This window comes from Myripristis murdjan, chromosome 12 (assembly GCF_902150065.1).
Source record: "Myripristis murdjan chromosome 12, fMyrMur1.1, whole genome shotgun sequence".
NCBI lineage: Eukaryota > Metazoa > Chordata > Actinopteri > Holocentriformes > Holocentridae > Myripristis > Myripristis murdjan.
Genome location: NC_043991.1, coordinates 20,380,655 through 20,394,193, shown reverse-complemented (window position 1 = coordinate 20,394,193; position 13,539 = coordinate 20,380,655). Strand labels below are relative to the sequence as shown.

General features: G+C 42.3%; 1 protein-coding gene across 1 annotated transcript in view; it reads right to left on the bottom strand.

Annotated features, from left to right (window-relative positions):
• Window positions 1-222: 222 nt before the first annotated feature.
• ror2 (receptor tyrosine kinase-like orphan receptor 2) overlaps window positions 223-13,539 on the bottom strand; it is a 64,806-nt gene continuing 51,489 nt past the window's right edge. The window contains exons 5-9 of the mRNA XM_030066177.1: window positions 6,990-7,111; window positions 5,737-6,051; window positions 4,106-4,363; window positions 3,056-3,261; window positions 223-2,650 (exon numbers count right to left, since the gene is read on the bottom strand). Of these exons, the coding sequence (XP_029922037.1) occupies window positions 1,193-2,650; window positions 3,056-3,261; window positions 4,106-4,363; window positions 5,737-6,051; window positions 6,990-7,111 (2,359 nt within the window). The 3' untranslated portion in view covers window positions 223-1,192. The remainder of the gene's footprint in view (window positions 2,651-3,055; window positions 3,262-4,105; window positions 4,364-5,736; window positions 6,052-6,989; window positions 7,112-13,539) is intronic.

The following is a 13,539-nucleotide window of genomic DNA, read 5'->3' as shown; positions in this document are numbered from 1 at the left end:
GGAAGTATGGGGTAAGTGGAGTGCTTTTATTCATATTTGTATTCTGTGTGGATACCAACATGTGGCATGTTTAGATTAAAAAAAAACAAAACAAAAAAAAAAACAGTACTATGACTTAAAAACCCTGCACATGCAATGTGGAAGCACAGCAAAATATGATTATATAGTGATACTGCATGATTTCCTTTTTGTCCCAAAGGGAAATACACCATTGTCGTTATATCACTTTATTGGATACTCCAGGGGATGGATGTAAACAATATATGGTTAGCATGTTATAACTGCTTAGACAAAGCAAATATCTGGTGACAAGGACACTGTAATAACACCAGGCTTAGCATTCAAAAACTAAAAACAGATAAAAGTGTTTCAAATCTATTTACATAAAATACAAATCAAATCTGTATCAAAGTCGATGGTAAAAAGCATCCAAACCTTGTAGGCAATAAGGCAGTCATATGGAATAATTCTCAACATTGGCCATTCTCCTGAAACACCAAGTCATACCATCGTCATACAGTCCTTTTGTTTTGTTACACAGAGGTAAGTTTAATAAAAACATCCTTTTCAGTGAGTAGTATCATAATTATTCAAAGTAAAAAAGTTAAAGTGTAATATCCAAATACTGTTTCTTTGGAAGCTGAATGCTCCTGCAAAATGGCTGTTTATTACATTCTGTCACATGTCAAAGTTATCCTGGCAACTGTTATCATCAGACACCATCTTTCACAAAACCACAGTATAGTAATCTCAGAAAGCACTATGAAATTAATTTTAAGGCAAAGCAGCCTCTGCAATATTTGTTGAAAAGATAATGTTTCAGGTTGCACAGCAACAGTAACAACATAAATTCTTCTGACAGTCTTTGCGACGCAGTGAAAAAAAAAAAAAAAAAACTCCATGTCAGCACACAACAGTCTTTCTGAAGTCTTGAAAATACATTTCCTTGCTCTTTTCAAAAGGAATGTGCAGGGATAAAGTTGCCTAACTTTTGACACTGGGGTCTGAGAGATTCAAACCTGAGACTTTGCATTAAAATGCATTAGTAACAGCTAAATCCATAAAAAAACATTCAGTCACTGTTTCTTGAAAATATTCCCTTCACTTTATGCTCATTTTGTTTTTGCTGAGCAAACTCTGCTCAGTATTTCAGCTTTGATTTTATGTCAGTGTCCCTCAAGTGAAACACCACTTAGGCATCTGAGGAATGTACCACCTTGTCAGTCTGTGGATCATTGTCACCTAGTAATTCTGTTTCTGGCACTGACAAGTCCACATTTTGCTCTTGCTCTTGCTCTTTCTGGGACGCCCCGTCAGCCAAGTCCTCATCATTGGCCTTGCAGTCCTCGTTGAGCAGAGCCGCTCGCTCTGTGCCAGAAGTGTTGGAGGGAGCAGTGGTGACATAGCCGGTAGAAGTGGACCCACTGCCACTATGGTGTGAAGCAGGCTTTGTCACTATTTGAGGCGGGTGGTGCATCTGCTGGTGTGCTATCTGCATGGGGATCTGCATGGGGTAAAAGTTCTGCAGGTAAGGGTAGGCTGGCATGGCCTGATATCCATTGACAGGGATGTAGAGCTGTGGAGGCACCACTGGCCGATGCATTTGACCCTTCATGGACATGAATTGGGGCTGGGGGAACGGTGAGCTCTTCTTGGGACTTGTGTAGCGTGACGCATTCGCTGTACTCATGCTGATGTTGCTGACAGGGCTGGTGCTAAGGGAGCTGGTCTGGGTGGTATTGCTGGTGCCAGAGGTCTGAGCAGCACTGTTGTAGTTGGACAGATTCTCCCAGGTACGCAGGCGTGTGTGAACATCCTTGAAACGTGGCCTTCTTGCTGGGAATTCGCTCCAACACTCCAGCATGAGGGTGTAGGTCCAGGCTGGGCAGTCGTCCGGGCAGGGCAGTAGCTGGTGGCTGTGCACCATCTCAATCACATCCTGGTTGGAGTACCCGCAGTACGGCTGCAGACCATAACTGAAGATCTCCCACAGCAACACACCATAAGACCAGATGTCGGAGTCAGTAGAGAACTTGCCATACATAATAGCTTCAGGGGACATCCAGCGAATGGGGAATGGTTTTGTGCCCATAAGATTGTAATAATCAGCTGAGTAGACATCTCGGAACAAGCCCAGATCCATGATCTTGACGCTGAGTTTGTCGTAGACCAGGATGTTTCGGGCAGCAAGGTCTTTGTGGACCACTTGGTGGCTGGAAAGGTACTCCATACCAGCAGCAATCTGGGTGATGACGTGAAGAAAATCATTCTGCTCTAGAGTGGACTTGACTGTCTTGTCGTCATCTGAGCTGCCCATATCTGAGTGGGGGGAACGCATCACCAAGAACTCATGCAGGTCACCAAGGCTGGAGTAAGTGAAGATCATGCTCATTGGCTGCTCCTTGGTGACCACACCTATCAAGCAGACAACATTTTGGTGCTGGAGGCGACAGCGGAACATCGCTTCATGGCGGAATTCCTCACGGAGAGCCCCATCGACCTTGTCCCTCAGCGTTTTGATGGCCACCACCTGGGTCTGCTCATTTGTCGCGGTGCCATACAGGTGGCCCTTGTAAACCTTGCCAAAATGGTCTTCACCGAGCTCTTCCATGAAACGTACCGCAGACAGGTTGATCTCCCGCAGCTTGGCCTATAGCCCCCAAAAAAGGAATTAGTTCGTTCATTCTCATTTCCTCAAAGTGTACAGCTACACAATTATGCACAGCAATGCAATAATTCTACATTATGCAGTTAATAAACAGAATTATCATGTCTATGCTGATTAAAGCCCGCTGGTATACTAAAGGATTGTTTCTGTGGTGAAATGCATGGCTGTAGACTGTTGGCTGCAGGATGAAGCCAACAAGATAATACAAATGATAGTTTTTAGTGGGCAGCAAACTTATCCTTCAATGTTATGCCTCTTTTGTAATTTACCGGCAACTAAAAGATTCCCACGCTGTGCAGAGTTCATTTAACTTTCGCTTACATGAAGGAATGTATTTAGATAAAACAGCCAGTATATCAGTGAACCCATGCATTACGTGTGCCCTACCTGATGTTTTTGCTGAGTGAGAAGCGGTAACTCCATATCCTGGTTGGGCAAGGCGGTGAGCTGGCAGCGAGGTGGGGTGTCAGTCGATACCTTTTGCTTGTTGCGACACATACAGACCAGAAAGAAGAGGCAGGCGATTACCAGTGGGATGGCAATGCTGGGGATCAGGATGTATATGATTTCCCTCTTTGGGTTCTCTGGAGGTTCTGCAGGTTAAAATGCATGATGATCACTACTGAGCAATGCAAAATGAACACATTATTGCAATTCAGTAAATGGGTGTGGTCAGTTCCATGGACTTGTAGATAACAATATTTATTTCATGTCCTTTTTCTCAGATAGTAATATCACATAATAAATATACATAGCCTTTACGCTCCACTTTGTTTCTGAGAAATCACAGTTTTCTCTCAGTTCTGTGTGTATGCGGGATTTAGAAGGTTTTTCTGAAAATCTGAAATCTCTCCAGACACACATTGTTTACTGAAAGTACTATATGTGTATGTATGTGCATCTGTGTGATTACTACAACCATACTAACACATATACACACACACATATGCATGTGTGACTCTTAATTAGTAGGTGTGTGTGTGTGTTCAGCGGTGTGTACATCCTGTAGTTCCACCACCCAGATGCACACACGTGCAACTCAGCAAAAACTGAGTTTACGTGATTTAGGGTGCAGGAAAGGACTATACAACTGTACAAAAGAAAAACATGAACTTCAACAGGTCTGTTTGTTAAGGTACCAGCAAAGGATCCAAAATGCATCAGTAGACAAAACTAGAAACCAAAATTAAGTCTTTTGCAATGGTCTTGGAAGATGTCATGTTCAATTCATATGGTTTACCTTACCATTTACCTTACCATGTTTTTTACATTTTGTGCGCATTACATTTTTTTTAATAGAAAGGTCACTAAGAGTGGGGTCTCAAAACACTACAAGTTTTATTAAATTATCAGCTGCTATTGCATTATCCATAACTGGAGTTAACATAGATGGCTTTTCAAACCACACTGGATTGCAGACGACAGTGTGGTACTTACTGCAGGGCTGGATGTCACACAGGTCGACCCTGACTTGATGGTCCAGGGTGAAGCACCAGGGCGCTTCCATCTGGCCACCAGGGTTACGACAGAAGTTGTGTCCCCCCCGCAGCTCTGGATACTCCATCGGGGAAAGGTGGTGGCTGTGGGGGTACTGGGCGCTCCACGGTTGGCAGAGGTACCCCGACTTGGTGGTGCTGACCGTGCCCCTGTAGTCAGCTCCGCTTCCATTGTAGCAGCTGTGGTCTGACGGGGAATCTGAAAAACAGGCAGCGTGTCAGCTTGGATGCTCCAACATGCAGTAACAAGCCTTATGTATAAGCCTTAAGAGAATTTAGGTTAAACTTGTGTGGATCTGCAAAATGGCAACTCATTCACTGTCTATATAACGGATGCTTCTCAGATGCTTCAACTTACAGGATCAAACTGATCTATTGAAACTTTCATCTCCCATGACTGATTCCTGTTTCACCCTCACAAAAAACAGGACTTGGTGTTTTCAGACAAACCCACTAGAGGGCAGCCCAGGTTTATACACACCCAGAACAGCATTCATGGAAGTGTTAGTGTGTGTGCTAAAACTGTGAATGAAAGAACTTCACATTAATGTAATCAGACATAAATATTTTAACTATTTGCATCCAACATAGAAATATATCCCCATTAATATGATGAAATTCACTTGCATCTGATGGCATAACATTTATCAGCTCATGTGATAAATTATTGGGTTTTCTTACATTCAAGCCTTTCCTTTGGCCTGAACATATGATATTCATATTAATTTTGATAGGTTTGTTAACCTATCAAAATTATTTGACACCTTTCACATTTGGCATTTCATGCTGCTTTTGTCCAGATTGTATCTATCCACATAACACTTGTTATCAAAAATACATCTTCAGCAGCTGAAAAGAATGTGTTTGCAGGGTTATTATGGAGAGCTGTCACATTTTACAATCATGTAAATGACTTAAACAAAATTAGTTTATGGTATCAGCAACCATGCCATTATTGTGCACATGCAAATGTAGCCCAGTATGTCTGATATGAATCACTGTTTTCCAGAGTAATATTGTCAGTGTGCATCATCACACAAGGAGAGAGATATCAGTGTCATCATCTGCTCTTGGCAACACATCTGAGGTTTTGTGCTTTATATTCTCTTTCTCTTTCTGTTGGAGTGCTGGAGTGCTGTACAGTATGTTCACACCTTTCAGTTGCACTTCAAAGACAAGACAACAAGCATTTACTGGGAGTAGCTAAACACAACAGTGCTGCTGATTTTAGGAACGCTAATGTGGACGACGTTATTACAGTGATGGAATAAAAGTGTGAAGAAAGTTTGAAGTCTCTGAAAGTTGATTTTCATATCGTAGTGGAATGATTAGAAACCAATGGCTGAATAAAAGGGAGGCAAAATGATATGGGAGTTTTAAAATATAGCAAAAGATTAGCAGAAATGTGACGTTTATACATTTTGTGGATATTAGGCTAAACATGCAGAAGCACTGGTACGGTCCTTTGTTATGGTCCGTTATTGCATTCACAGTTGTAACGTTTGTATGAATGCTTAGACCCCTCTACTAGTGTGTGTGTGCATGTGTGTGTGTGATGAAGCGTCCACCTACAAGGGCCCAGCTTCTCTGCGGGTACTCCTATCCGCATGCAGGACGCAGCATCAGGTGAGCCCGGCTGTGGCAGCATGTGGCAGCTGGGCAGCTCCAGTTGCATGAGAATCATGGGATTAGATCGGGCGATGATGTACTCGGCGTGGCACAAGTCGTTCTCCAGGGCCTCGCATTCATCCCGGCAAAGCTGACGCTGCCGAGGACCCCGAGACCCCTCATCACACAGAGGGAAAACATAGTGGCAGAAGGATGGGATCGCAAACCTGGAGCACTGGTCCGATAGTTGGGTGGAGGTCCCAATCATAGTGAATGCAGCTTGAAGGGATAAAACAGAGAAAAAACACAGTGGATGTTAAATTTGGCAGGAATGTCGACCACTCATAAAGACAATATTTAGTTACAAACTGATAGTGTCTAATGGTACTTCTACTACTGCTCCTACTACTAGTAGTAGTAACAACAATACTGATATTAAAACCAGAATGAAAGGGATTTTACTAAAAAAAACAATGGGTATGTTTTCAAAACGCAATGGAAAATCCTACTTATTCTGTCTTTAAATATACCTGCAAATGGCCTTTAATGTGGTCCAAGCCTAGGAGGCCAATGATTTGACAGTGAGAGTGGAAGCTTGATTATCATTCTTAAAATGAACTGCTCCACATCTCAAAAATGCAGATCTCAGACATTCCTGCAACTTTGGAGCTCAGTGGCTCAGTATTTGATTACCTTTCCCACCTTTCTCTTCTTTCCCATATAGTGGTATTTGTTGGTCTATACAAGTGTAATACATCCACCAAGCTTGGTTCATTAACTCCTTCCCTGATTATTTTACGGTAGAAAATAGCTCTGTCATTGTGGTCACCAGGGGGCTGGGAAGAGCACTGAAAATGAAACCTAAACAAGCGTCGGTTGTTGTGCATCCTTCAAAGCAAATTGCAGCGCGCTCTCGTTCGCAACACAGGGAAGAAATTGACAAACCAAACTTAGTGGATGTATTACTCTCACATAGACCGACACAGACACCACTATATGGGTGGAAATCTGAATTATCATTTTAACCTAACCTTTCAACACATAGGTCTACAGAAATCATGATAAATGTCAGCGAGCAACTCTTCAAGATAGGGTGACTCACCTTTAGCCGATATAAATATATTAAAGACATCTCATCATCTCTGGCACATTTCTATTCAGTGTTCCTGACACAATGAATTCAGATCAGTATCTAATCAAAGCAGTGTTTTGCTTACCTGTGATTCGGTTTTCACTCTCCCCCTGCATCTGCAAGGACTCAACGTAGATGCTCCGGTTGCCAATGAAGCGAGCACAAGCGATGCCTCGGTATGGCTGGCAGAAACCTTTTTCATGTGTTCTGAAAATAAGAATAAACGGCTTTTTAGAGAGCCATGCGTCAGCTATATTTTGAGATTTACAAAATCGCTTTGACCTCACTGATAAATTGAATTCACTTGGTGTACTCATTTAAATGAGCAGCAAAGATCTTTTAATTAAATAATTAACTAAACAAGTCATTCCAAGGAGCTGCAGCTGTTCATTTCTCAAAGTATGCAGTCCTGTGTTGGGTTACTTGTATAGGACTATGTAGGCTAAACAGCAGCACAAGTGTCTAATCTAATCTGGACTTGTTTTCCAACTTTACTTCTTGCTAAGAGCATCACTATGCCCTGTTTGCACTGGACTTAGTCTCCATCCAATCTGTCAAGCAGCTACTACATCTGACTAAAACCTTAATCCCCAAAACAAACACGCTGGGCCTAAAGCAGGCCACATACACAAGGGAAACAAGGCTCACTGAAATGTGAAACTTGCTCAAAGATGGCAAACGGAGAACTAGAAGATTTTCTAAGGAGAATTTGTGCTTCACTCAGTTTGAAAACTTTAACAAAGCTGAATTCGTTAGATGTGTTGAAACCTGTTTAGCATTTGAATATTTGGAACTGATGCATAATGTTAACCAAAAGTCCTGTAGCTGCAATCTGTTGAACAACAGATACAAATGGTAGACATAAAAGTATGAGGAAAAAGATGTGGTAGAAAAGCTGCTAATAGAAATGGTACTTCAAAAGCAGCAGCGTTCATAATGACTTTTTTTCCCTGTTAACAAACAAACAGATGGAATGGGACGAAAACATAACCATCAGTTTGAAACTAGTGCCAGTACCAGTGCCAGTTTTCTACCTTAGAAAGATACAGCTTCTATATGTAGGATTATGTTAGTGTGCCAAAAACCCTGGACTCTTTCATAGGTAAACAACTGCACTGTTCAGAGAAAGCTCTCAGTCAGGTTGCCTTGTAATCAGTCCCAGACATCCACTACCAAAAGCCCAGCCATATAAATCAATCTCGTCTCCGGAGGCTGTGGAGTCCATACAAGAGAGCACTTTTGCTTTGTGCACTCTATGTGTCTGTGCCTTTTTACTTTTCACCTCAAATAATCTGTAATGCTCCTCTGAGTGCTTACGGGTAACACACAAGGAATAATTACACAAAGGGAAGGTTTTATGTAACGCAGAAGAAAAACAGACATGAGAGGTCATGAATTCCGATTTCAGATTTGAACTAAATAAATGAAATAAAAAAAAATCTGCAAACTGCGAGGTGTATCAAGTGCGGGTAAAAAGCAAAGTTAACTGAGTCATAAATTGCAGGGGTTCTGTGGTTTGCCTTTAACCCAGAAAAGGAAATGCTGGATTTGATGTTGCAGATAAGCTGAGGACATAAATGGCCTATGGCAAGCATCAAAGAACTCAATGAGGGAAAAAAAACAAAACTTGGCATTCCTCAGGGACTATGTGTCAAGGCTTTGTCTGGCTGCACTGTAAACATGGAGGTGTTATTAGACCCAGACATGGCCATGAAACAAATCTCCAAAGCTCAGCTGCAAGCAGCAAAGCTGGGTTCTCAGTGTTTCACCATACTGCTGCACATTTAAAGACAAATGACACATTTAATGACTCTACATTTAATGACAGTATCTCTTGTATGTAGTTTGACTGTGTAGGATGTGTGAGATTTAGATCTCAGAGAATGGGATCAGTGAGCGTAATGGTGGATTGTAAAACAGTGCCTCTCACAAGCAGCGGTGCTTTGTTCCCACTTGCTAAAAGTGCTGGAGAAGTCCATTGTCAAAGAGAGTTGTTAATGCTCAAGTCCCGCAGTCACATATGGCTATAATTTGACTGCAGCTTGGATTAAACGCAGGAGGATTTTTGCCCAAGATAACATCTGAAGACATTTGAACTTTTGAAGTTTAAAGGAGTCCTGTTATAGGAATTCAGATTTTCCTCCGTTTACATGCAACCACGATCACAGATATTTACTCGCCATCGTTACTCGTCACACCACCAGTGGACTTGAAGAATTACTGAAATTCTTCCACTCGGTTTGTAACTCTTTCCACACAGCAGGTTTACATTTGCATCAGAGCAGCTGCTGGGGTTGGCTAATCTGGGTCGGCCATTGTGACGAGTGTTCAAATTTCTCCAATTAAGTCATACTTTTGCAGAAAATCAAGGAAAACTGTATGGTGTATTTGAAAGCCAAATCATGACAAATGACTAATATGAAGCCTTTAGGAAGGAATGATGTTCTTTTTTTTAATATATAGTAATATATATACATTAAAATAAAACTGAAAAGTATTTTTAAAAAAAGTGTAACAACTGCCATTAAACTGTACAGTGATCCTAGAGAATGGAGATTCATGGAATAGATGGACATCAAAATAAAAGGTGGAGCTCACTGAAGATGCACTAAAACACTGATGTCTGTTCTTGTTTTTATTTTTTAACTTGGTATGAAAAAGTTATACTCATATCAGCCTTGCTCAATGGGTCCCAGATCCATATGTGCAGGAAAGTGTGTTGCACCAAGACAAATATGTATTACAACCATAAAGATTCCTCTATTCCTCATTTACATCATCAGTTGAACTGTAAACGTGCAGGGACTGTATCTTGGGAGTTTTGTCTTCATGTGGCATTGAAATTTTCGACAGCGTTTGATCTCTCAGTGCATCTCCTTTTGTAAATCTGAACCTTCTGTCTCCTTAACAATGCCTGCTTATGCTTGTCACTGCACTAAATCTAAAAAAAATCTGGAACCTATAATTACATGAGAAGATCTTACAAAGTAAAAACGTCAGTGCAACAAGGTCAGCCGCGCCATATGGCTTTCAATTGCACACATGAAGAAACACACAAGGAACTTATTTATTAACATTATCCAGGATTTGCCGCGTGGTCGTTTTTCTGAAGTATTTCTGCTGACCAGAAATAAAAAAAGACAAAGCTAATGTGGAGAGACAGGCAAAGTCTCAGACCAGGCAAAGTGCCTGGCAGGCCCAGACTGTACATCGGGAGAACCGGGAAAATTCCCCAAGCGCTGGCCTGTCACTGGCCTGGTGGCCTGCCTGTATTTTTTTTTTTTTTTTTTTTTTGGACATGTCACCGGCCAGGCCAATCAGCTGTCAGTCCAGTCCGGTCCGGCTGGCCTCGCCAGTCTGACCTTTTTTTTTTTTTTTTTTTTTTAAGTCAGAGACACAGGCCAGGCCAATCAGAGGCCAGCTGTGAAGAGATCAAGACGTGATTGGTTTGTTTTGATTAACACCTGCCCCAACAGTAGTATGTTGTAAACACAGGCAGCATGTTGAGGAGGGGGTGTCGCGATGTGTGTCTCACTGTGGAGGAGAGGACAGGAGGCGAAAGAAGAGGTTGTGTGATTGAATTGAAGTTAATACATTAATTCCCCAAATCCGGGAAAAAAGAGGAAAGGTGTGGAAATGGAGAAAGAAAAAAAAGGTACTCGAGGAAGACGCGGTTCCGCAGTGCACCCGACTCGGCCCGCACTATATCTCAAGTTTAGTGTAACCCCTAAATCAGTTTTCGTGGCTGAGTTGCTGTGTTGCTCCTTTTATGTCATGTTTTTTCCCCACTCATAGCCATTTAACATTTTCATTGCAGTTGCAAGGGGTGAGAGGAGCTAGTTGAGGCAATGCCACAGGGTGAAGGCCTCCCCTGGGAGGGACGTGTGGGAGGAGACCCCAGGGCAGACCCGGGGCATGCTGCAGGGATACATCTCCCCCAGGTTGGGCTGGAGGATGTTGCTGCACTGCTCTGCTCACCTTGTTGCCTCTTTGACCCTGACCTGGACAAGCATTGTAAAACCAGTGTCAAATGTGGGAGCTGTGACCTTGATTATTTTCTTTTAATTTTAAGTCAATACATCAAAAGTTGACAAGAGAGCTGTGAAATGTCGCTGTATCTGGCCACTAAGATGACTGACACCTAATGTTTCAGCTTCTACTACATTGTTCTTTGTACATTCATTGCTGATTTGTAGTTGGACTGGTGCACGTGAAGCAGAAATCACACTGGACTGCCTCTCTCTTTGCTTGTAGCTTTTAGCAGAACATTGAGAATAAGAAAATGGAGAATCTATGTAAGATTTTTTTTTTTTTTTTTTTTTTTTTTTTAAATAGCAAATAATACTGTTTCTGCCAATGACTGCTCAAAGAAAAAGGAACCACAGTTGGCCAGTCTAGAATATATTGCTGTGCTAGGCCTGAAAAATAGTTCTCTGTGTGGTTGTGATTTAAGCACAATACTGGGAGTAGAATGTGACTGATGACTGACTTAAAAATAAACAAACAAACAAAAAAAACTGGAAAAAGAATACAAAAAACATACATCTATTCAGATTATGTTGATGCATCAAAGAGAAACAACATTGGCCTTGATACATGGGCAGCATTTTTAGGAAATATAAATAGTTTATTTATTTGTTTATTTTTAAATTACACTAATTACTCATAGCCATAATGGCTTCTACATTGATTTTGGCCCATTTTACAATCCCCCCTCCGTTAGAAACAGTAATTCCTATCTCCAAACCTTCACAATGTTGCTTGTGTGTGTACCTGGCCTGTGTTACCCTGCCACAGTGTATCACAGTTAAGAACCTGCCAACACACTGGCCAAGTCAAAACACAGCTGTAAACATCTGCTAACATGTTGTCTGGTAACATGACTTTGCTCTGTGATTCCTACTTGATCTCTGTGGCTCAAGTTGCCCAGACATTTTCTCTGCTGATCTCAGCCTGAGCAGCAGAACCAAACAGAATCTGTGTGTCATAAAGAGCCGAGTTCTACTGCCTGTGACTCAACAACAGGTCCGTTCTGTCTCCTATGGCAACGCACAGCAACCTTCACTGTTTCACTTGTGCCTAACGGATCGACCGCGTTTGGCTGCTCTTTTGACTGCTCTGCAGTTATGATCATTTTGTTGGATATTGATTTGTTTTTGTTGTTGCTGTACATTTGAATTGTCCTGCAGCAAAACCACAACCATGGACTGGATAGAAGGCAGGGCCATCTATAGGCCCATTGAGGTATGTGAGGATTTTGTGTTGCAGTTAAATTGTAGATATTTTGTACTGTAGTGAAAACATGGAGTAAACAGTAATTACTAATGATTTCACTGATGATTTCACCCTGATTTCCTTTATAAGGAACTGTTCAATGCCCCAGTCTACAGACAGGCCATAGAGATCTGCTGGGAGGAAAAATATTATCTCTCACAGGTAAGAACCACTTTTTGTTTTCAGGCTCACACCAAAATAAATAAATAAATAAATAAAACACTTGATAATTTCAGCCAAGTGTCTCTCACACTTGTGTGTAAACCCTCTGATTTCTTGTATTTTCTTGTAGAGAAAACTGATGGTGGAGATGCTGAGGCTTCAGCAGCGAAACCAGCTCCTGTCTCAGCTGACGGCTGAAGACATGACCGAGTGGCTGGTGGAGCGGGGCAAGAAGACCCTCAGGGAGCGGTGAGACATACACACAGTCCACCACTCCATCTGTCATCAACTCTGCTCATGTTGACTTATTGTGTTTCTAATGAGCGGGTAAAAGAGCAAAAGTAAAGAAAACCTTTCTGTTTGTTTTCTGTTTGAAGCTTGTGGAGGTTTGCACTTGAGGACCATGATGCAGAGATCGTTCAGCCTGTCCTCATGCTGGTAAGACATTATCATGATAGGTTTGGAGTAAATGATCACATAATGTTAGGTTTATCCTGTAAAATGCTCATATCTGAAAGATGAATTTCATTTGTGTGTCAGACATGGCAGGTGAACCTCTGCATGAAAATGAGGGACATTGAATTTGAAGCCCGCATGGAGCTCAATTCACCAGGAGCTGAGAGTCGCTGTTATCAGTAAGTCACATTTATCACTTCAACTACACAGTGACAGCATGAGGTGATGTCTGTGTGATACAATGAAATGCATTTTGACTTATTTCAAATGTGTGTATCCTGCAGAGAGCCTCACATCCAGCGGCTGGCTGCAGAAGCCATGAGCAGCCTGGTGGAGAAGCAGCAGGAGCCCGGCTCCCGCCTCCTCGGCCCCCAGGAGGTGGTGATGGAGGTGGTCCCCAAAGTGGTGCAGGGCTTCTGGCTGCATCCACCGAGCCTCTCTTTCACCATGCCGTCCCTGCAGCTCAGCCCCCTGGCTGTAGGCGTGACAAAAGCCGTTCTGGACCAGCTCAGCTCCACCCTGCCCTCCATGGAGCTTCAGGTCCCATTCTCCCGCTCCATCCGGGATGAAAAGGCTCTCTCCATTCAGGAGAAAATTAGACAGAGCTTCATCCCTGATGCTCTGGTGCAGGAGCTAAACCGCTTCAGCTCAAATGTGCTGAAGAGCATTGTTGCCACCACAGCGGGGGAAATTTCTGCCATGTTTGAGCCCCTGAAGCATGCAGAAATATCAGAAGTGTTGAT